The sequence below is a fragment of the Lactuca sativa genome, chromosome 4, assembly GCF_002870075.4.
Source record: "Lactuca sativa cultivar Salinas chromosome 4, Lsat_Salinas_v11, whole genome shotgun sequence".
Lineage (NCBI taxonomy): Eukaryota > Viridiplantae > Streptophyta > Magnoliopsida > Asterales > Asteraceae > Lactuca > Lactuca sativa.
In genome coordinates, this window is record NC_056626.2 from 395,767,269 (window position 1) to 395,791,766 (window position 24,498).

The 24,498-nt window shown below is 29.2% G+C and overlaps 1 protein-coding gene across 1 annotated transcript; it reads left to right on the forward strand.

Moving 5' to 3' along the window:
• The first annotated feature begins 18,213 nt into the window (after nt 1-18,213).
• Nucleotides 18,214-22,771, forward strand: LOC111888221 (pescadillo homolog). Its single transcript, XM_023884356.2, has 13 exons — nt 18,214-18,388; nt 18,473-18,558; nt 19,034-19,282; nt 19,521-19,646; nt 19,727-19,811; nt 19,891-20,001; nt 20,098-20,191; nt 20,271-20,386; nt 20,477-20,584; nt 20,670-20,791; nt 21,637-21,856; nt 22,197-22,409; nt 22,503-22,771. Exons 1-13 carry the CDS (start codon nt 18,365-18,367, stop codon nt 22,596-22,598), a joined length of 1,650 nt encoding a protein of 549 aa, XP_023740124.1. The 5' UTR covers nt 18,214-18,364; the 3' UTR covers nt 22,599-22,771.
• The last annotated feature ends 1,727 nt before the right edge of the window (nt 22,772-24,498 follow it).

Genomic DNA, 24,498 nt, shown 5'->3' on the forward strand with positions numbered 1-24,498 from the left:
AAGTATTGTGAGTTAGCAATATTAATTATAGAAAACAAAGATTCACTTTGCAAAGTTGCAATGGTTGAAAAGTTGTTTTGCTATAATTAAGGGAGAGAATATTATACTTCATTTCAAAATTCTAAAGCTTAGATCGAGAAATGTTACTAAATTTAGTCAAGGATATATAGTGCATTCTCAAATTCGATTATGATCACGGCATCCCTCTTCATAGATCAAATTGTGGGAACAGGACACATAAAATACTATGGCAGAAGGATGATAAAGTATCACTTCTTTATGTGAGACATTATGCATCATGTCTAATACACTTCGGGTATAGGATCGATTGCAAATGCTGTAATATTTTACCATTCTAAAATTTTCCAAATGCCTAGGGCATTAAGAGGGAAAAAGGAACTAGAATCGGTTTTGACTAAAATAATTAAACAACTATCAAAGGAAAATCTGAGGTTCACTGAGGATTTGTCGCTTGTGAGTAGTTAGATGTATAGTACTGAATGGGCTATATTGACATTATTATGAATAGATAAGATTCTATTAAGAATAAGCTGTCATATGGCAAATATGGAAATGTCTCCATATTGGGAGTTGGATGTTGAGAGTCTATGTTTAGATTAGAAACTTTTATGCAAGAAGGATGTTCAAAGGAATGTACTTTGAATGTGATACTTCACGTCTATGGAATTATCTTGTAACAATTTCCGATAGAGTACTTTGTAATTTCATTGGCCAAGTCTTGGTGACTTTTGTGCTATGACTTTGCGAAAGGATCGTTGCATAAAATGTTAGAATCTAGCATATTCTAGTAGTTGCAAGAACCTTGTGTTCTAACACTAATAATAGGGATTGGGAATTGTGAAATGAGCATCATTGGAAAGGTTTTTCGATTGATCTATTTCACAAAGTATGGACCATAGGAAACCAAAGTGTGCATGCTTGGAGCATGGGACAATTGTGGTTATAATTCAAGTAATAAGTTGATTTTCTGAAACTATAAGCAATGAATAATGAGTAATCAATATGGTGTTTAAATAAAAGTGTTTTTATGTACGCTCAAAAGCTTTAGGGCCATATAGGATTAATATTATTATTGCGTTTCACTTTGCATGTTTTGACTTCCCGAATAATAAGATTATTCAAACTCCACAGTCGCTCGTACTTTTGGAAGTAAGTAGTGAATCAAGACTGTCATGAACTGGATTGTAGATTGTCTAAGGATAGACATGGCAATAGATTTGCTACAACGTGCATGAGTACTCAGAAATTGAGATTTGAGTATTGGATAAACCCACGCTCAGAGTATTACTTCATGGAATTCATCACGAGTAATACTGAGACGATAATATCTATGATCTTGAAATAGAGATATATGAGTTGTAATTTGCAAGTCGGCTATACATTGGTGATATGAAAACGCATCAGTAACTTGGTGTTATAAAACATATTGTCATGTATGGTTTGATGAGTAAAAGATAAAAGCATATGAGTCAATGTTTATTCGTTCCTTTTACCCTAACGGGAAAATCGATATATGTGGGCCCCTCGATGATATGGTGTTGACTTATGCGTTGGGCCCAGCCAGGACTGAATTGATGTGTTCGATTAGAAGTCCTATATCATCACAAATCAGAAATCGGGAAACATAGATTCTGGACAAAGAGATTGATTGTATTCCATGTCTTATGTCTGGGGATATCTTGCAGAATGAAGGATTATATGATCACTTATCTTAGGACACGTAACTGACTGGGTCAGAGTTTGGCAGCAACTTTTTGGAAGCTACAATTTGCTGGTCAAATTTAGAAGGCATACTAGCAATTATAGTTACAAACTTATCCAAGTGGGAGACTGTTGGATTAGGTGTCTAAGCCCATAACTATAATTGGTATGTACTTGAATTGATAGCAGCACAGTCCTTTTGGGTTGCCCTCAAACCTAGCAACTGGACAAGAAAATTATGAAAGGAGAGATATTAATTTATTATAAGATTAATAAATTAATATAAATGAATTTATTAATATGTTAAAAGATTAATATATTAATAAGAAATCATTTTGTTTAATTAATTGTTAGCCATAAATTAATTAGAATTAATTTTGGGGTTAAAATAATTAATTATAAAGTGTAGGGACTAGTTTGCAATTATCAGATAGTTGAGTGGAAGGCTCCAGAACCTCCTTGGAAGGAGGTGGACGAAATCTATAGGGGAAACCCTAAGGATTTCGTCCAAGGGGGCTTGGATAAGGCCCTTGGGTTTGCTTAGGCCCTAAGCAAGGAGCATTAGGGTTTTTCCTAAACCCTAGATCCCTCAACTATATAAGGAGCCTCCTGGTTCACATTTTGGTCACTCTTTCTTTGGAAGAAACCCTTAGGGCCGAAAATTGCATACTCCCTCTCTCTCCTTCTACTTTCCTTCTTGCTAGTTTGGGTGTGATTCCATTAGAGGCATTACACTTGTGGTGCTAAGCTTCCAAGAAGATCAAGATCAAGATCAAGGGAATTATCAATTGTTTACTATAACAATTGAAAGGTATGTAATTACTAAATCCTAGTTTGTTAATTATGAAATTAGCCTCTCTCCTCTAAGGTTCTTATTTTGCAATTCAAAATTGTATGTTCAATAGCTAAAACATAGATCCAAAGTAGGTTGCATGTGAACTTAGGAATTGTTTTCTAGTTTATTCGTTTTACCTAAAACCCATCAGAAACTTGGTTTTATTATGTATATCTTTTACATACAATAAATTAGGCATTGAAAAAATTGGATATAAAAAACAAAGGCTGACTTACAATTGAGTAATTCAATTAAATATCTTAGAATTGATCACATAGATAATTATATGGATCTATAATACTTTTAGTTGGTTGGAATCATCATCATACACACCACAACAAAATGAAATTGTCGAAGCAAAAAATCAAGTTTCAAAGGATATGATAAATTCAATGTTTTCTTACTTGGGATTGAGTAAGATATTTTTGGAAGATACCATGTAAACATATTGTTATGTTCTTAATAATGTTCTCATATGAGTTTCGGTTTAAGAAATCCCAAAAATTGAAGTATTGTGTTTATACATATACATGCATTACAACTAGCCCCTGGCAACAAGAAATTGTTGTCTCTACCTCCACAATGATTAAAGAATAAAACCCTAAACACATCATATGTAACCAAAATGAACAAATTTATTAAACGTTTGAAAACGAAATGTTGTAAATGTTGATAAAAAAAAGAAAAAACCGGAAAACGTAAAATAAAAATTAGGGTTGAGGTGCTGGTGCTGCAGAATCAGGTGAAGGCAAAATAAATCCAGATCGTTTGTTAGTGTTGGGACCCGCATCTTCATAATCCAACTCTATCATCACTCTTGTTGTTCCTTCACTTTCCTGTTCATTATTCAATATTTAACCCAATTAATTACATTTTATTCGACCCATTTTGCTCATATTTTATGTGGTTATGTGTACAAGTTACTTCAAATGACAAATGACATATAATTATAAGCATATACCTTAGGCTTATGGGATCGGCTTATGAACAAATCGTAGCCCATTAAATGAAATCACAGCCCATTAAGGCCCATATATGATTTCAGCCCATTTATTTTAATGGTTAGATTGGTGGTTTCTTAATTAATATTTTTTGGAAAATAATTAGTGAACTTTGTTAGACTTGTTTTTTTTTTTCGAAAAAAAAAAAAACTAATCATTATCTTTTTTATTATCGAAAGCCAAAATTCCGTAGGACTACTTAAAAAATTGAAAACATTATTGTAATGTTACAAGTTGCCAAGTCTATTGAACTTGGAATGTCTTAAGAGAATCTCCGAAGTTTCCATTTCACCAAACGTTAATTGGAAAAACTGATTAAATTACTATTATTTTAATTATAAAGAATTATTGATGTCATTAGTCTTTAATATCCATGGGATTAGTTATTTATCAGAACACTATCATTTCTATTCATAACATGCGATGATGCCTAAAAGAAGGTAACAATCATTTTCCTATAAAAGCATTTGAACACAATCATTTTCAAAACCAATGTGTTCATATTTTATTCTTTTGGTAATTATAGTGTTCAGCTTTTTATCAATTTCATTTATCATATGATTGATTATATCCATTTGAGCCAAATATAACTTTTCCTCAAAAAAAAAGTATATATCACAGCAAAAACGATAAAATATCGACTCAGTGACTCAATTTTATCAATCATTGAGCTATTTACTCAGATTTCTGTATATACACAGCGAAAATCTCTAGAACAATTAGAAAATGATGGAAAATCAAAATGAATACCTCAACCGGAGAGGGAGGAGACGCAAAACTATCGCCAATGGTTGTAGATTTCTTCAGTTCTCTACTAAACCCTAATCGACATAAGGAAATCAAATTTACAGCGACAAAAAGTTATAGATCCTGTTTAAATCATACAATTTGAGAAGACAATAGGCTTACCAGTTGACAATAACAGAAACAGAATAGCGATAATGGCGAAAGCGTTGCGAGAAGGCGATGGAGACATTTTCCGAAGTTTCTTCTTCAGATCTTCAGCGATTAGTCTATTAATCGACGTTGTGATTCGAAGCGATGATTTAGAAAGGAGTGATTGTAAGCAATCGCCATGAAAACAGATCCAGAGTATTTATAGGAGGCGGTTTGTGTGTGGGGGTGTGTGTGTGTGTGATAAAGGTGGCCAGGGTGCACCTGCGTTGACAATTTGGAAGTATTAAATTATGCAACATCAATCTCAAAATTAAAGCATAAATTTATCGTTAAACTTTTAAATAGTATATTATAATAAATGGTTATAGAATCTATATATTAAAATAATGATATTCATTTTTAATAAAGAAGTTTAGACAAATATTTTTTTTTTTAAATAAGTCAAAACAATCGAGTCAAACTTGGTTGAGGGGTAGCACCTTTGTCCACATATCTTTTAGTTTTTAAAAAAATTAAGATGATCCATATATTTCAAGAATAACATTATCCTCCTTAATAAATGAAGATTTTTTTGTCATATGTCAATCTCTCATGAGTTTTGATACTTGTCATTTTGTGGTATTTTTAAAATAAATATTATTCACTTGTCAATTTTTTGTTTGTTTCAATTTTTAAAATTAAAATCATATACTTATATATGTAAAGTATTAAATATCATATTTATGATATTAAATTGTAATAAATACATTTCTTTCTTTCTTATTTTAAAATTTTACATTAAAAAATATTTTTTGTTTACACTTTAATGTTTAATATTTTTTTAAATCAACCTGTGTAATACACGGGGTTCACACCTAGTTACAATAATAATGTAATCTGTCTATTAAAACAATTTATCAAGTATTGTGTATATAATAATTAAATTCGCAGAAAACAAAGTTGCAATATATACAAAGAAGTGTTTTTCAAAAAAGAAAACATTAAGTTTAAAAAATATATATAATACAAAGTTAAAGGGAAAAGAATTGAGAAGAAAGTTATACAGATCGGTGGCTTTAGTTTTACACTATGTTACTGCACTATTTGTGAGACTCATGTATTAAATGAGTTAATTTATAAAATAAAATTAAAAAAAAAAAGTTAAATATGAAGGTTTAAATATTTGAGGATTTTGAATTTATAAAAAAATAAGAAAAATAATGAATTGTTAAAATTGAAATGTTTTTTTATATTTTAAATTTAAACAAATAATTTAGATAAATAAACAAAATAAACTAATGAATTTTAATTTAGAAATATTAAAATTAGAAGGTAAGTTCATTAATGAAATTGATATTCAATTATTAATTTATTTATTGCAATTATTACATTAAAATATTATATGAAATTTAATAAAATAGGAAAACTCATAAATTGACATGTGGAAAAAAATTAATTCAAAATAACCACAAAATGATATGTGGCCTAATGTATAAAAGGATGAAAAATGGTAAAATTATTTTCATTTATTAGAGATAACTAATTGTGACACTCATGTATTATACGAGTTGATTAAAACAAAACATTAAATATGAATGATTAAACGGAAAGTTTCTTTGAATGTAAAATTTGAAATAAGAAAAATTATAATAAATAAAAACATGCAAAAAATAAATGAATTAAAATTATGTGTTTAGTTGTCAAATTCATATACTAAACGTGTTAATTATAACAAAATGTTAAATACAAAGGGTTAAACTGTAAATTTATTTAAAGTTGAAATTGATAATTTGAAATATATTGACAAGTAGAAAAATAAATATCTCGAAATTATGACAAAATGATATGTGACATAATGAATGATAAAATTATAGGTGACAAAATTATTTTCATTTATTTTGGAGGGGGGAGGAGGGGGGGATTCTTTCATTTTAACGAAAGAAAGGAAAATAATTGGGAAGAAAGTTATAAAAATGGTGTTCCGAAGTTGTTTTTTTATAACGATCCCTCCTAAGTTTCCTTCCAAAACTAAAGAGATTTGGAGAGAAAAATCATGTTTAATACGTTACCAAACTTCCAATTAATATATTAAATATCACGATCATAACTTAGATCAACACATCATCAACAAACCATCTCTTAGAGTACTTCTCCAATGCACAAATTTGTTTTCTTCTTCACATATACCCACAACTAGGCGAATGCCCACGTATTGTGCAGAAGCATATATATAACTGAAATCTTTACATGTTTTTTTAATATAACAATAATGTTATTGTTAAATTTTATATAATAACTAGATTATGACCCCGCATAAAACGCAGGGGAACATATAAAAATGTACATGTAAATGTATAAAAAAGTTGGCACTATAAAAAAAATAAAGTAACATAAACAGACTTAGCATTATTGCTAACATTTAAATGTTTGAAAAAAAAAAACAAAGAAACACTTGAATATCTATAATAGTTGAAGGAACTCTTTGTAAACATAATTTTTTGTTTTATTAGTTGGACAACCTTCCTCGTAATATATGAGTACCTTCAATCCCTTTTCATTTGTGACGTGAGAAACAAAAAATATATAACTAAAAATGAGTAAAGACAGGCTTATGCAAGTATAATCCAACATTTGATAATTATTGCCATTGACTTTTGTTAGTGGCCATAACAAAATAAACTACTATAGGGAATTGCCTCCGCTGAAAACAGAATGAGATTCTTTCATTAGACGGAGTTAAATTCATGCAAGGTATATAAGTAGTCTCCATAAAGAATCTATCATATATGATTTAGGCTTCAATGACGTTTCTTCCAAGCCCAACAATCTATAATCTAGTACAATTGCATAGTCCTTTGGTTTGGTCGATATTACAATGTAATATAACTGGAACACCTATTTTTAGTGTAAGTTTATGGTTGGAAATTCTAGATGCCTTAAAATCATTCAACACAACTGAAGAGTAAATTGATTCCTCAAAAAAAACCTGGTAACTCTGTATCACGTAAAGAATTTGAACTCATATGTTTTCCTTTCGTCTTTCATCAATCCTAAAATGTAGTCATTGGTAGCATCAAATTCTTCATTTGTAGGGACCAAAATAGCTTTATCTTGAAAATATGATTGATCATCAAGATGATTTTTAAAGGATAGATAAATGATGGATACAATTGAATGAATATGGTCACCTATAGAGCGAACAACAACGTCTTCTAGAAATTCAATTTCAGCTTCACCATCATTAGGGCCGCCAATATTACCATCACTAATTTTAACAATCCACTCATCAAATGTTTTTGTCTCATCCAATTCTTAGTTATACAACCAAAATAAATCTCATGTTTACGGTTAAACGTAAAACTGTACATCACGTCGTAATTTGGACGAATATGATGCATGCATAGTATCCGAACAATTGCCTATTTGTATTGCTAGAGGAATTTGTCTAAAGCCATTTCCATATAAAATGGTCTTGCCTCCAAACGATTCTTAAAGATAAATACCTACAGAGCAATGATATCCTATTTGTTGACCATATTTGATGTATAAACTTCATTGTCGTTGAATTGTTCGTCAGAGTTCACTAATACTTTTGTATTGGCACGCGATATCCCTCTAGACAATGTTACATAAAGTTGGCCATGCGTGAAACCGATTCTGGGAGATAAATACCTACATTTGGAATTGTTTCTCCGTAAGCTTTATTGATTGCCATCGTGAAACATAATTTGATTAGAAATTGTTTTCTTATCAGTTTGAATGGTAACATGTCATCTTCATGCGGACATAGAGGAAACCTTGGACCAAATCTCTCGATAGTTTATTTTGACTATTAGTGATGCAATGGTACCAAATAGTTTCTTTTGATGATAAGTTTGAGACGACTATTTAGGGGCTTAAGGTTTAGAGGGAGGGTGTGTTGCAATAAATATTAGCAAATTGGTTAAGAAAATGAGACTTATTTATGAATGCAAATTTTCATATGTTCTTAGCAGGAACATACTATACTTTAAAGAACACGTAATATATTGTTCTTGTATCATCTCTTATTCATATATAAGTATAGATTAATCCTAAAAAAACAGTTATTTTGTCAAAATGTATGTTTAAAAACTAAAATAATATGTAAAATTTATTTTAAAACGGGTAGATGCTAACACTCTTTTTCATAATATGATTTTCATATATGAAAAACATAAACCATGATTACTTTTATAATTTGAAAAATTAAAAATGATTACTTTTATATATCTGACAAAATTTTCGTATAACAAAGCTTTAGAACATAATTAATCGTTTAAAGAATAATGAAATATTGAAATAAAAGAATCAATTAATTGGTTGCTATCTTATTTTTACTTTTATAAGGTGATAATCTCGTTATATATGACAAATACAAAATAAATTAATATATTGTTATCATTCTACTTTTTTTTTGCAAATTTCAATACTAAAAACAAATTTACCCTAGAAAATTGTCATATTAATGACCTACTAATTAACAATTAAATTTATATACTACATAAATGGTTCACATGCGAACAAAAGTACACAGATGGTCCATATTTGAAATGTTTTTCTTACATAAATGGTCTATTATGCGAAAGAAAATGAAAATGTACTTTCCATTAATAAATTTTTTCAAAAAAAAATCCTATTAATTAGCTCTAATGTAGAAAAAAAATTTAGATTAGCCAAAAAGAATACGGAAAAGTCATTTTTAAAACTACAATGCTATTAATGAACTTTTTTGCAAAGTTTAATGCTATTAATGATTTTTTTTTTTCCAGAAAACAATCGTTTAAATGAGCTTCAATATACAAAAAATATAACTTTCCATATCAACTAAAAATAATCCAAAAAAATTATTTTTTAAGAGTATGATGCTATATATGAACTTTTTTTTTCAAAGTTTAATATTAAAAGCAATTTTTTTTCCAAAAAAGGTCCTAATATAAGGTTAAAAGAACATATTGTAAAATATTTATCGATCTACATTAGCAAGAATTAAACGTTTCCATCAATACCCAATAAGGTATATAAATCATGCCTCCTTCTGTAATGAATTCCAACGCCACACAATGTGGAATCCTCTCAGTTGCAGCATTCCATAACTCAAACAACATCCGATAATCAATATGAAGAGAAGCTGCAATAAAAAATAATAATTGTCACCATCTTATACAAATATTAGAGATTATTGGGTTATTAAATAGTGTAATAACTTGCAATTAAATATAATTTTCAAATAAAACTTAGTATGAGAAATTAATCAATGTGATCAAGGGTCAAAGAATGCATTATAACTAAAACATAAACATAGAACTATTAGGGATGAAACATGAAACTTTAAGGAGAAACATACAAATTTAAACCATGAAGGATAACAAAAATCGACAAGTATATTTTTTAAGTAATTTAACCCAATATATTTTTAAAGTAATTTAAACCGGGCCGCAAGTTTATCCTAATATTGTTCCCTTAGGCATTTCATCGAACATGTAGTAGACAGGTAGACCAAACAAAATTTCCAAGTATCCAAATCAAGGTCTCAAATCCTAACACATTAAAAAAAACGAAAAAAAAAAAACAAATTTGTGATTTTAACAACCAAAAGCAAAGGATATGACATACATTGTGTATGAGTCTATCGTTTATAATTTGATTGCTCAACTTATTGAACAATTCGTCAAAAGTATGAAAAAAATGGGGAATCCCATAGAAAGATCTGATTCAAATTTCTAAATAACACAATTGTGACAATTAATTTTCAAACCACAAAATTTGACACCCTCATAACATAAAAATCAAAATATATTTTACTTACGTTCACAAGAACCCATATGATTTCGACCATTTCTGTTGTTCGTCAACTCCAATTTAGACCTACAAGAAATCTAAAAAAAAAAAAAATCAAGCAACTTGAGTAATAATCATTTCATGTTGTCACAACTTTAGCATAAATATCAATAAATAGTACAAATATTAGTTATCAAGAAATAAACATATATGAGATGACTAAAAAGTTGTCAAGTGGAATTTGAGTTACTTGTTTTCTTACCTTTATCTGATGTATTTATAATTCCAGTCGTTCGACTACAAATCTAAATCGTTAAGTAAAAATCAAAACAACATGTTTTCTCCATTTTCTTCTCCACTACAAAACTTAGGTTAGATATATTATGTAAAGAATTGAGGGAGGTAGGGTATTTTTGTATTTTATTTTTTGTGAGATTTAATTGTCATTAATAGAATTCCTAATTTAATTCATTTTATTTTTGGTGATATTTAATTGTCATTAATAGAATTCCTAATTTAATTCATTTTATTTTTGGTGAGATTTAAGTGTCATTAATAGAATTCTAATTTAAAACGTAATATATGTTTTATAAAATCTATTGACAAAAATAAATGGGTTGACAAAGATGATGTCATCAAATAATCCAAATGTGGAAAATATATGATTGAAATGCAATCAATGGTCATGATTTCTTCAATTTAGAATTAAATGTTCTCTTTAAATAATATTTAGAAATTCATATACTAAGGAGATATAATATGTTGATTATTTTAGAAGAGTAAATTACATGAGTGGTCCATATGGTTTGGGGTGATTTGCGCGCTTGGTCCATAACTTATTTTTTTAACTCAGAGGGTCCATACTATTTGTTTTTGTTATGCGTTTTGTCCTTACTGTTTGTTTTTGCTATGCGTTTGATCTATGTCTTACCTAAAAATACTATTATTTAAATAGAAAAAAATTATGGGGTAGGTAATGTAAGGTGAATGGGTGGGGTTGGGTGTGTTTAATTAAATAAATTAGATAATCAAGGAAAAAATAGTATTTTTAGGTAAGACAGGGACCAAGTGCATAACAAAAACAAATAATAGATCCTTCGGAGTTAAAAAAAAATAAGCTAGGAACCAAACACGCAAATTACTCTAAACCATAGAGACCCTTCATGTAATTTACTCTATTTTGAATTATATGATAATACATATATATATATATATATATATATATATATATATATATATATATATATATATATATATAGAGAGAGAGAGAGAGAGAGAGAGAAGTAGGTTCAATGAAAAATAAACAATTAGGGCAACATATGTTGGAACCAATGATCAAGTGACACATGTCCATTTCTTTATACATAAGTAATGTACTATGGAAATTATTTATGCAGTTATTCCAAAGTGATGTGTTGTCATGTTTTCATTGGTTCCAACATGTGTTGCTCTAATTATTTATTTTCCATATATATATATATATATATATATATATATATATATATATATATATATATATATATTAAAACTGCATAATCTCAATATTTTGAATGACCTCTACCCGCGAGTTACTCATGAATAAAATAAAATATAATATATAGTTTAATGTTATTTAAAGTTATATTTATTATTAATTAATTTTTTAAAATTTATTTGTTTAACGTTTTAATTTCTATCATTGTAATTATTTAAAACATCAAACAATTTTTTTGATTTTAAAGATAACAATATAATCATTTATATAGAGTTATTTATAATTATTGTTATTGTAAGTTATTTTAAGCTAATTATTTAAAAACTTTTAACGATTATAAAAATATTTTTATGAAATATTTTAGTTAAATTGATATTATAATTTATTTTTTGCATTTAGCACTATAATTTATCATTTTTAACTATGCACAAAATATTTTTTGGGTTTTTTAAGTGGAACTGAAATTTATATTGAAGTTGACCATGTAATATTATATTTAAATTAACAATTTAAGTATTTTGTTCAAATTGTTCAAATGTTGTAGCTTTAAATTGATAATGATTTACATACAACAACATATTAAATCTAATAAATTAAGTAATGTTAAAAGTTAAAGACACAACTTTATAAGTAGAAGTACAAATATTATTTTAATATTGAAATTTAGTTTATTTATGATACCCTTTAGGTTTGATACTTATTTAACATTATTAACCAACTTATAATCATTATTAGAAATACACTAAAATTTATCAATTTTAAGTATTTACAAAATATTCTTTAGGTTGTTTAAGTTAAATTAAAATTTATATTTAAGTTGATCTTGTAAGGTTATATTTAAATTAACAATTTAAGTATTTTATACAAATTGTTCAAAAGTTGTAGCTTTAAAATGATAAAGGTTTACATACAACAACATATTAGACCTAATAAATTGAGTATAATATGTTAAAAGTTAAAAACATAAGTTTATAGGTAGAAGAAAATATATTCTTTTAATATTGAAATTTAGTTTATATATGATTACACTTTAGGTTTTATATTTATTTAACCTTATTAACCAACTTATAATCATTATTAGAAAGAAATTGAAAAGTTATGGGAGTTTCAAATAAATGTGGTGAAAGGAAAAATGAATGAGAGTTTTCAAATGAATGTGGTAAAAGGAAAAATGCTAGCTTTATAAGTATACTAGACGAATTCTTGCGCGTTGCGCAGCGTAGGTTAAAAGTATATTGTTAAAATGTTGAAAAGTATATGTTTAAAATGATTATAATATTGAGATCAACTTTGACATAATACTTTGAACAATATTATTCATGGACACCAATCCACATTCCTCATTAATAAAATTAAATATAATTATATATTTAATATTATTTTTAACAAATTTTATGATTGATTAATTTGAATTTTTACTTATGAGGTTATTTTAATTTCAATAATGATGTTCATTTAAAATACAATTTATTTGTTGTTAACGTTATGTAATTTATAAATTGATGTTATTATCATTTAAAGTTATTGTTCTTTAGTTTTAAAACACTTATTATTATTAATAAGTTAAAGAAGACTTTTCAGAAACTTTTAATACTACTATTAAAATGTGAAACATAATATTAAATAATAAACTGATAAGATAGACAATTTACATTTTGAAAGAGATCTGTATGGATAATACGACATATCCATGATTTTTATAATTTCATTTTATTATTTATAATTATGGTTCATTAGTTTTAAAGCCATTTATTATTATTAATAAACGAAAGAAAACTTTTAAAAGACATTTTTTATTATAATTAAAATATTAAACATATACTAAAATATAAAGTGATAAGATAGACAATTTACATTTTAAAGAGACTTACATGGATATTATGTATAATATTGCATATCCATGATTTTTTTATTAATCATTACACACAAACATACAAACATATATACAATATTTAATTAAATATTATCTATATCACTTTCCGTAACATGTGATCGATAATATTAATCTAATCTAATTTACATTAAAGTTTCAACCACAACATACAATGATTGTTTTAAAAGAATAATCAAACCAATAAAAATATAAAAAAAGAATTAGTATATAACAAACTTACAAATTAAAAACTTTAACATAATAACATGGCTCGAAAAATGGCCCAAAGCTCTCAAACCAACACAAAACATTTAAACTTGTTTTCTTTGTAAACTTTGTATGTATTTGTATTTGTGTGTCTACTCAAAGAGAATGACATTTTTATAGTAGACTATCCATTAATTGCTAATTAAACATATTATATAAGCTATAAAACCTTTCATGATATGTGATTAATTACTTTGAAGGTGAAAAAGTGTGGGGGTTTCAAATGCATGAGGTGTTTGGAATATGTGGGGGTTTCAAATATATGAGGTGATAGGAAAAATGTTTCCTTTATAAGTATAGTATGATATGATATAATGAATAATGATAATGATAATGATAATGAAATGATGATAATGATGATTTCTTCATCAACTATAAGCCATGGTATTTTTCTTCACTAAGTGTCTTCTTCATGTTATGCTTCTTTTCTCTTCATTATTTTTTATTTTTCTTACTTCAATAAGGAAAAGATTGATAGTTTTCACATATATAAATTTCTTAAGAATTTTTAGTGTCAAGAATAAACGAGAATAATATACACACACGTGCACAAACAAATACATAGTATTTAATGTGGTTTGGTCAATGTAACATACATCCACATAGTAAGAGGATTTTTATTCTCAAGCTTGAAACGATAGAAACGGTATAATTGAAACCATAACTAGCAGTCGTTATATATATAGACCAAGTTCAAATGGAAACCTTATCTAGAACATGGTCGGTCCCTAAAACATTCCAGATGAAATTTAACCTTACATGAACTAGGTTTTCCTTGGTATCTATCTTTTGAATAGAAAACCTTTCTTCTTTCAAAACATTCCAAATTAAATTTAGCGTTACATCAATATGTTTTGTCTTTTCAGTATAGATCATATTCTTTGCAAGACACAAAACACTCTAACTATCATAAAACAAGACATGTTTCTCCACCTTCAAACCAAGATTTTAAACAAGACCGTGTAGCAAACCACATGCACTCCTTTATTGATTAAGGTCACTAACATGTACTTTGCTTCAATTGTGGACAAGGAAATAGTAGGTTTCATTTAACGTCCGCGATTCCGGGCTAGACATTTAAGGGATAACGATTCTTATTATCCATATTGTCGAATAATTGTTATTCGTAAAGGTTACGAGTCAAAGAAATATTTATTTATTGTATACACGTTATAAGGACAAATATTATGACTATATAATATTTGTATAAAATCTTAATATAAAATTTATAGTTAAACAATAAAAGAATATTTTTGATAAAAGCGAATTTAGGATAAACGATCTAAACAAAATTCATAATAATCGTAATTATGAAACCGTGAGTAAAAAGAATGCAAAAATCTGACTTTGTATGATTTTTCGAAGTTTCGCGTTCGACACGACACAATATGTGTGTCATAAAAGTGAGATGGACATGGGTTACTCGTTAGACAAAACAATCTAAATGAAAGTTGATGTCCTTGAAAATATGAAACAATCGGTATAAAGAACGTCAAGAACCGAATTTGTATGAAAAAAGTTATGAATTTTGCAAATAATTTACAGTGTATTCTTTATTGACTGTAAAAAAATAAACTTAAAATGAGAATTATCCGATGAAGTCTAAATGAAAGTTGTAGTTGTAACATCCCAATGATGAGGTACTTCTAATTTTGACTCTATAATTAAATTATATTGCATTTTGGTCCCTAAGTAAAAGAAAGAGTGCGAAAGGGGCCCACAGTGGCACTTTAGTAAATTCGGACTTTGGGGAGTACGCTGAGTGTACATGTGTACGCCAAGCGTATTAGGGCACACCGTAGTACGTTGGGCGTACACCTCGTACACTGGGCGTACATGAAGATCATGCAAACCCTAATTTTTAGGGGTCTGGCCTTATATAAATGTCATTATAACCTCATGTCTCCGTCCTTCTTCAGCTACGCTCTGTGAGAATGACCCCCAAGAAACCCTAAGTGAAAGAGTGCCTTTTTGGAGCCCCATTAAAGTGTTTAGAGGATTTCTTGAAGGTGAAGAGTGAAGCGTGAAGAGCTTGGAGTTGTGAAGCATCTTGATGGATCTTTGAACGTGATGGGCTTAAAATTGGATAAGAACAATAATGAATTAGTGATTTTAGGCTCAAAAATAGGATATGAACAGTAACAATCGAAAGAAAATTTGAATTAATTGGGCTTATGAATCGAATAATGATCGGATCAACATTTTGGACTCTTAAACTTAATAATATCGAATCAAAATGATTTTAACCAATGAAAATGAAAATTAATTGGATCAACAAAATTTGGAAATAAAAGCAAATATATCCAATGGAATCAAAATGATCAAAAACGATTTCAAGAGCATGATTCCGAGAGATTTCGATAGATTGTGAATTAAAAAGATAATTAGATCAACAAATTTGAAATTGAAAGCAAATATATCTAATGGAGAGACTCACCAAAAAATTCGAATCTTCGAGTTAATTACACACAAAAATATTGCCATCTAGGATCGTTGATTTTGAAAAGTTGTTAAACCTTCAAGATTAAGCTCTGATATCATATGTAGGATCCCAATGAAGATGACCAATGCAAAATTAAAGAATCAATGCATAATCGATAAGAATCAGGTTAAAGTTTAAGCACAAATTTATATAGATATTGAAGAAAGTACAAAAAATATAGAAGCATGTCCTTGCTTACTATACTACTCTCTCTCTCTCTCTTACTCTCTCTATCTCTCTAGAACTAGAACTATACTAGAAATCTATACAATGGGAGCTCTCTCAAACTTATACATGAAAACTATACAAGTATATATATGCAAGCCTCACCCAAAAAATCCATATCACAAAGGGTAAGCCTAAGACACCATCCAACAAAGAGCTTTGCACCCATGTTTGCACTTTTCCATAATTTTTAACCATTCTCTTGATGTTACCTCCGACATGCACGTGATGTACTTTACTTGAGAGAAAAGATGGAAGATAAGTCTTTTTGGTTTGGCAGTACAACTAGTTCCGAGTCCTAATTTATATGACATGTTGGTCTAATTTATACTATAAGACTTGTTGGCTAATATTTGGGAAAAACTCGAAGATAAGAACTAATTAGATTGGTTAAATATCTATTTTAAGTGGAATAAGGCTTTTAATAGACAATTTGCTACATGTTTCCCTGTTTGGTCTTTATGACCCTGTTGCATGAGCCATGAGGAGTAGAGTGCGGCCAAAGTTTTGGTTATCATGGTGGATTATTGTGAAGGATAAGAACGGTGTGGGGGTCGGGTGGAGGGTCTAAATTCATTCATATAATACTAAATGAGTTATTCGATAATAAAAACCAAAATCAATTATATAAGGGTAGTATAGTTATTTTACATAGACAAAAAACCAAAATCGTAATATTTAAAAACCACAACGATGAAATGTATAAATTTTATGAAAATAAAATCGAAACTTCAAATTTGACCAAACAATAGGGGCTAGTTTTGTAAATTAGTTTAAATTAAATAAAAAATGCAAAGTTGCCCACAACGTATTGCGGCTGCTTAAGTCCATTTTATAAGTTGAATTTTAAAGATTGCCCAAATTCATTTTATAAGTTGAATTTTGACGATTGTATTAATAAAAGTTAGATACCATTATATTTGTTAGAAGATAAATATACAAAACCAATACCATTGACTAACTCCAGTATATATCGTTGAATAAATTGCCCAAATCCATTTTATAAGTTGAATTTTGACGATTGTATTAATAAAAGTTAGATACCATTATATTTGTTAGAAGATAAATATACAAAACCAGTACCATTGACTAACTCCAGTATATACCGTTGAATAAAAATGTATTATATATGACCAAATTCATACGTAAAAAATGTACACAAAAATATTTCCGAAAATATAAAGAAATTATAATTTATATCAACACACATAAAAATAAGTAAGTAAGATTATTTTAAAGTTAACGGACAGAAGTTTAAATAATCAAACATATTATATGTAGTCTGATTTATACGTAAGAAACATATATAATATAAACATGAAAACGTTAAAATGTTACGTAGACAAACTCAAATTTATACCTAGACATACATACAAAAACAAGTAATTTTTTGGGTTAAATATAAAACGTTAGAAAATAAAAGGTTTTGAAACTGATATTTTAAAAGGTTCAAAATAGAAGGACTTAAAATAACATTTTGCGAAATATAGGAATAAAAAATATCATTTTTGAAAGTTAAAAGAAGACAAGGGGTGGAAAGTATATTTCTGAAAGTTGAGGGGAGGTAAATATGGTAACACCGACATTACCTTAATATGGTAGTATAATACCTTTTTAATGTGAAAACCGTAAGATATATAGTTTCACGATCGAAGAACATACGCCTCCCTTTCTTCGTCGCCGAACTTCGGCCACCCACAGCCTCCCTTTCCCTCTCCAGAGAAAGGGTTTCAACTCGCCGAGTCACCTTTCACCGGAGCACCATACCTCACCGTCTTTCCTAGAAGCAGATTCGTGACTGCTAGCAGCCATGCCTAAACATTACAGGCCTCCAGTAAGTTTCAAACGAAACTTACAAGTAATTCCCTACACGGAAGAATATCGTGTTTATGTTGCGTTTTTCACTTGTGGTTCGCAGGGGAAGAAGAAGGAAGGGAACGCCGCCAGATACATCACCAGGTCGCAAGCTGTTAAGGACCTGCAAGTCAGTCTTTCCGTGTTCAGGTATTAATTTGCTTTGAATCTTGGCGTATGTTGTAGATATATAGATGTGTGTATATGATGTGAGATAAGAAGCACAAAAGCTCAATGTTTGAATTTACAATCGACGTAGTTAAATGTATATTCATATTGAGTGTTTTGAATGAGGATGTGGAAGGAAAATTTTGAATAAGTTTTTGTTGTTAAATGTATTGATTTATCTTCAATGAGCGCTTTTGAGATAAGAGGTCAAAAACCCTAGTTTGGAGTGATGATAAGAAGTCCATAACCCTAATTTGATGTCCTTTACTACCATGATCAAGGGTCTTATTGATTTAAAAAATAAAACATGCAATAGTGTGGATTTGAATAGTTACTCTCTTGTGTTGTGTATTTGATATTTAAATATTTGGTACGTATTCAATTCATGAGAGGTTCTATATTTTCAATTGTGTACACTCTAATAATCTAAATGTTTTGGTTGTTTTTGATTCAATAGGAAATTATGTATCTTCAAAAAAGTTTTTCCTCGAGACCCAAAGAAAAAAGTGAAGGGAAACAACCATACCTATTATCACATGAAAGATATTTTGGGTCTTAAACATGAGCCACTTCTTGTCAAGTTTCGTGAGGCTAGGACATATGAGAAAAAGAAAAAGAAAGCAATGTCTAAGAAGAACAAAGATCTTGTTGAACGCGTGTCGACACGCAAGCCTTCTTACACACTTGATAGGCCTATCCTTGAGAGGTTAGTGTCACTATATAACTAACTTACACAACACTTTTTGTTGCATTTTCCTTTTGACTCAATGAGGACATTACTTAATCCCGTATGCTATATAGCTATAGTATATAGAATATAGCTATAGTATATAGCTATATACTGGTCTTTCTTTTTGACTAAATGCAGAAAAAACGACTATATAGCAAAAGTCAAAAGGAGATTTTCCTAATTAAGTCCTAACTTTTTACAAATTTGACTTCAGGTATCCAACATTCATTGATGCATTAAGAGATTTGGATGATGGACTCACCATGGTGCATCTTTTTGCTGCATTACCTGCTATAGAAAGGGAAAACATTCAAGTAGAAAGAATCCATAAATGTAGAGGGTATGTGTAATGTGTTCCCATATTTTGAATATCTAATTTTATATATAATATTAATGGTTTATATGTTTTAATTTCTTTAGGTTGAGTCTTGAGTGGCAAGCTTATGTCTCTCGCACACATAAATTGCGAAAGGCTTTCATATCTGTGAAAGGCATCTATTACCAGGTATAGTAATCATCACATGTATAAATTATTAAATTTGATGTTATGTAGAATGTAAATTTACCAATTTGCCCCTTTTCAGGCAGAGGTTGAAGGGCAAAAAATCACATGGTTGACTCCTCATGCACTACAACAAGTAATGCCTCAAGATGTAGATTACAAGATCATGCTTACATTCTTGGAATTATATGAGGTTTGTGATAATGATCAAGCTTTTACCTTTCTTATGAATATTATATATCTTTTTGTTTTAACTCTTACTTACATATAAATTGATTAAAATATGCAGAATCTCCTCGGTTTTGTTAATTTCAAACTCTACAATTCGATTAATTTGAAATATCCACCTATCCTTGATCCTCGACTGAAAGCTTCAGCTTCAGGTATGAATTTTCTATCATATGATAGATTAATTATTACTAGATATCATAAGGTACATTAACTTTTTAAAATTTTGTGCAGATTTATATGCTTTGACAAGGTATGTTGAAAATGCTGCTAATGAGAATGAAGATGATGAAGAAACAAGAGCATGTAAAACCCTTTTCAAAGACATGACATTCTTCTTGAGTCGTGAGGTAAATAAAGTCGATGTTTTTTTTTTTTTTTCCTAAAAAAGAATTTAATAATTGCTTCACCTTCAAGCTTCTTTCTATTTTTTTTTACAGGTTCCAAGAGAATCATTGCTTTTTGTGATTACGGCATTTGGTGGTGTGGTTTCATGGGAGGGAGATGGAGCTCCATTTGAGGAATCTAACCAGAGCATTAATTATCAGGTATGTTAATATTTTATTATAAAAAAAAAAATTATTTTATATATTTCTTACTAATTAATATTATTCTGATGTTTTATTTTTGTAGATTGTTGATAGGCCAACTCAAAGTCACCGGTTTATTTGCAGAGATTATATACAGCCACAATGGGTCTTTGATTGCATAAATGCACGAATTATACTACCAACCCAAGACTATATTGTTGGGAAGTAAGATTCAGTAAACACCCACTTTTTAGTATATTAATTTTTAATAGAGTAAATTTCATTTTTGGTCCCTGAGTATATCTGATTTTTATACATTTGGTCCTCAAAAGTTTTTTTTATCACAATTTTGAACCTTATTCGAGGTTCTTATAATGTTTTTGGTCCCTTTTCATATAAAATGACCATCTTTGGTCCCGGATTATAGTTGATTTTTGCAACTTTGGTCCCAAAAAGGGTTCTTTTACATTTTTGGTCCCAAAAAGTGTTCTTTAACAATTCTAGTCCTTATTTGAGATTCGTGTAATGTTTTTGTTCCTTATTCAAAGTAAAATGACTATTTTCGGTCCCAAAGTAGAGTATATCTGATATTTGCAAATAAGGTCCCAAAATATTTTCTATGGTCCCTTTTTTCCAAGCAAAATGATTATGTTTGGTCCCATACTATAGCTAATTTTTGCAATTTTTGTCCCAAAAAGTGTTCTTTACAAATTTAGTCCTTATGTGAGGTTCTTGAAACGTTTTTGTTCCTTGTTCAAAGTAAAACGGACATTCTTGGCCTTAAGTAAAGCTGATTTTTGCAATTTGGTCCCAAAAAAAATTCTTTTAGTTTTGGTTTTTATTTCAGGTTCTTGTAACATTTTTGGTCCATGTTCCATATAAAATGACTATTTTCGGCCTGAGTATAGCTGATTTCTGCAATTTTGGTCTTAGAATTATAGTCATTTTACTTGGAACCCGAACCAAAAAATGTTACAAAAAACTCAACTAAGGACCAAAAATATAAAATTGACTCTTTTGAATATTGTAGATGATAATAGTTCTTAACATTGTCATTGTGTGTAAATCAGGGTTCTTCCACCACATTTATCTCCATTTGTTGACAATGAAGCAGAAGGGTATGTACCCGAGTATGCAGAGACCATTAAAAGGCATCAAGCTGCTGCTAGAAAAGAGATCCTCCCAATGCCAGGTGGCGAACAAGATGATCTTGATAATGCCCAAAATCTACTTGCTGAAGGCATCATTGATCGCACTAAAGCCAAAGAAGCTGCTGAAAGAAAAAGAAAGGTTCCTTCCCTCCTGCTTTACAAATTTACATTTTTGGTCCTTGTGCTTTGGTCATCCTCTCGGATTTGGTCCCCAAAAGAATCTTTCTTTCTTCTTGCTCCCTGTTTGATTAGACCTTACATTCCAATGATGGAATGAACAATGATAAATTTTGGTATCTTTTCTTGATCGGCAAATGACCATTATGCCCTTGCATCCCAGAAAACTTATTTACGATATTCATTATATTTAGTGTGCTTAACCCCCCGATAAACCCATTAAGTAAGAAAAGAAACAGCTCCTTAGTCTATGAGCTGGATGGTGCTGTGTGAAATGACGATTTTACCCCTTGGGGATGCAGATGGCGATGCTTCAAGAGGAGTATCATCAGGAACTAAAAAAGGAACTGGAAGGGACACCCACTACACCTAAAGAGAGCAAGAAGAAGAAAAAGAATGTTGATGATGAAGAAACGGAAGATGATGATCAAAATCTGCAGCAGTTTGCTGATGATAATGACATGTCAAAAGTTGCCATGTCACGTAAAAAGAGGAGACTTTATGAAGCCATGAAGGTTAGTTTCAATTGTATATATCTAATTTTATTTTTTATATCAAGAAGCCCATAATCTGTTTTGTTTATTTAATTTGGGTTTCTTTGTGTCCAGATTTCGCAAGAAAGGAAAAAGGCAAGTGTGGATACTCTCAAGACAAGGAAGAAAAATATTCAAAACTCCAAGAAAACATCATCTGAGCGAAGCTGATTTAGAGATTCAAGGTCCTCAATTCCCTGCGTTTTTATAATCAAAGCAATGAATTAAATTTTGTAGGTATTGGCTTTTTTTTACATGTTTTTATAACCGTGGATTTTTTTCTCAAAATTTGGTTTGTTTCTGGATCTGATGATATTCTTATAACGTTGGATTTTTTATAACCACATATGGTATGACTTTGAATTTGTTCTCTGTGAGTATTAATTTGTGTTTATGTTTTTCACATATTATGTTTAACATCTTAGAAAAACTTACAATTTTAAAAGAATGTGAACCCATGTGATATTATGATTAATTGATTATTTTCTTCACATAACTATTTCCAATAGTATATGGGAGCTCTTATACCGTTGGAGTGAAATGTTTTTTGGTTTATACTATCAACCACTTTAGGCTATTGTTAAACCTCTCCTTTTCTTTTCTTCCTTTCTATGTTTGTGATTGCCATATCATTTTCACTCTCATTGCTTTCTTTCAACCTATATTATGTTCGTTTTTCATCTTTCATTCTTTTTAATACAAATAATGAAAATAATTCTTAAGATAACTAATTACATTATTTCATTAAATTAAAAAAAAAATACAACGACAATGGTGAAAAAAAAGTATAACATAGATTGAAAATTGAGTGGAGATGAGGTGATGCTGATGAGGGCATAGAAAGGAAAAAAGAAATAAAAATAGTGGTATAACAATAATTTAAGTGGTCGATGTTATAAAAGATTGGTTATGCTTCTATCAGGAAAAATATGAAGGGGTTGAAGAAATACACAGGATTGAATTGAATGAATGAAAGCATATCATATTGTGGGATGTATGCTTGTGATGAAGACTCGAGAGAAAATAGATTATCAGAGGTGGAAGTGGGTGCGAGTGTGGTTGTGGTTGTGCTAGGAAGATGAGGTCGGTTACATGATAGCGGCATTGTGAAAATTGAGGGATTTTGAAAATTCATTTGAGGTTAATAAGAGAGTGTTGGTTGGGTGGTGTGGAAAAAAATTATTAAACTTTATGTGTATTATAGGAGGTATTATGTTTTTTTTTTTCAAAAAAATAGTCGTTGTCAAAAGAGAAAAGAAAAATAAGGGAGAATGCAACCTCCTAGCCTATGCAGTGTTTCCGTCGGAACCAGTGCTATATGTCGGTCAATGCCGGGTGTGGCCCTTTAATAACGCAAAACCTTACATTTTACATTTTAGTGAATGTTTTTTTAAGTTTAATGTTTGATACAATTAAGGGCATGTTTGGCATGGAGCTTTTGGAAGCGTTTGGGAGCTTCTAGTTTTTAGCTTTTGACAAAACGCTCTAGTTTAAACAAAAAGTTTCGTTTGACAGTACGAGCGTTTAGCTTTTAGTTTTAACAAAACGCTTCGATTCTAAAAACTACTTCATGTAGCGTTTAACAAAACGCTCCTGGGCTTTTGAAATCAATTTCCATAATTACTCTTAAAAATATATTTATATATTTATTTATTTTCAATAAATTGTCTTTTTATGTAATTTTATATATTTCAAAAGCTTCTAGCTACTTTTGCCAAACATTCATATAACAAATAAAAGTTATAGTTTTCCGCTATCAGCTACCTGCTACACGCTACCAACTACCCGCTACCAGCTTACCGCTACCCGCTTCCAGCTAACAGCTACTTTTGCCAAACACGCCCAAGTCATTTTATTTAACAATGTTTCATTTTATTCCCTTATTTTATGTAACATTTAAGGTTTTATTATCTTTTTTGACTAATTTGCTTTTATCATTTTAATCTCCAATGTTAAATATTAAATTCGTAATGATCACATGATATTTTTATTGTATAACTATAAGTATAAAAATTTTATCATCCTTTAATGTTTTTTTTTAAAAGACCCGATATATTTATCCATTTTAGTT

Excerpts from the sequence above, each read along its gene's own strand:
- LOC111888221 (XM_023884356.2), top strand. The coding sequence starts at position 18,365 with ATGCCTAAACATTACAGGCCTCCA. Across the intron at positions 19,283-19,520 it reads GATAGGCCTATCCTTGAGAG|GTATCCAACATTCATTGATG; the intron begins GTTAGTGTCACT and ends ATTTGACTTCAG. Across the intron at positions 21,857-22,196 it reads CTGCTGAAAGAAAAAGAAAG|ATGGCGATGCTTCAAGAGGA; the intron begins GTTCCTTCCCTC and ends TTGGGGATGCAG.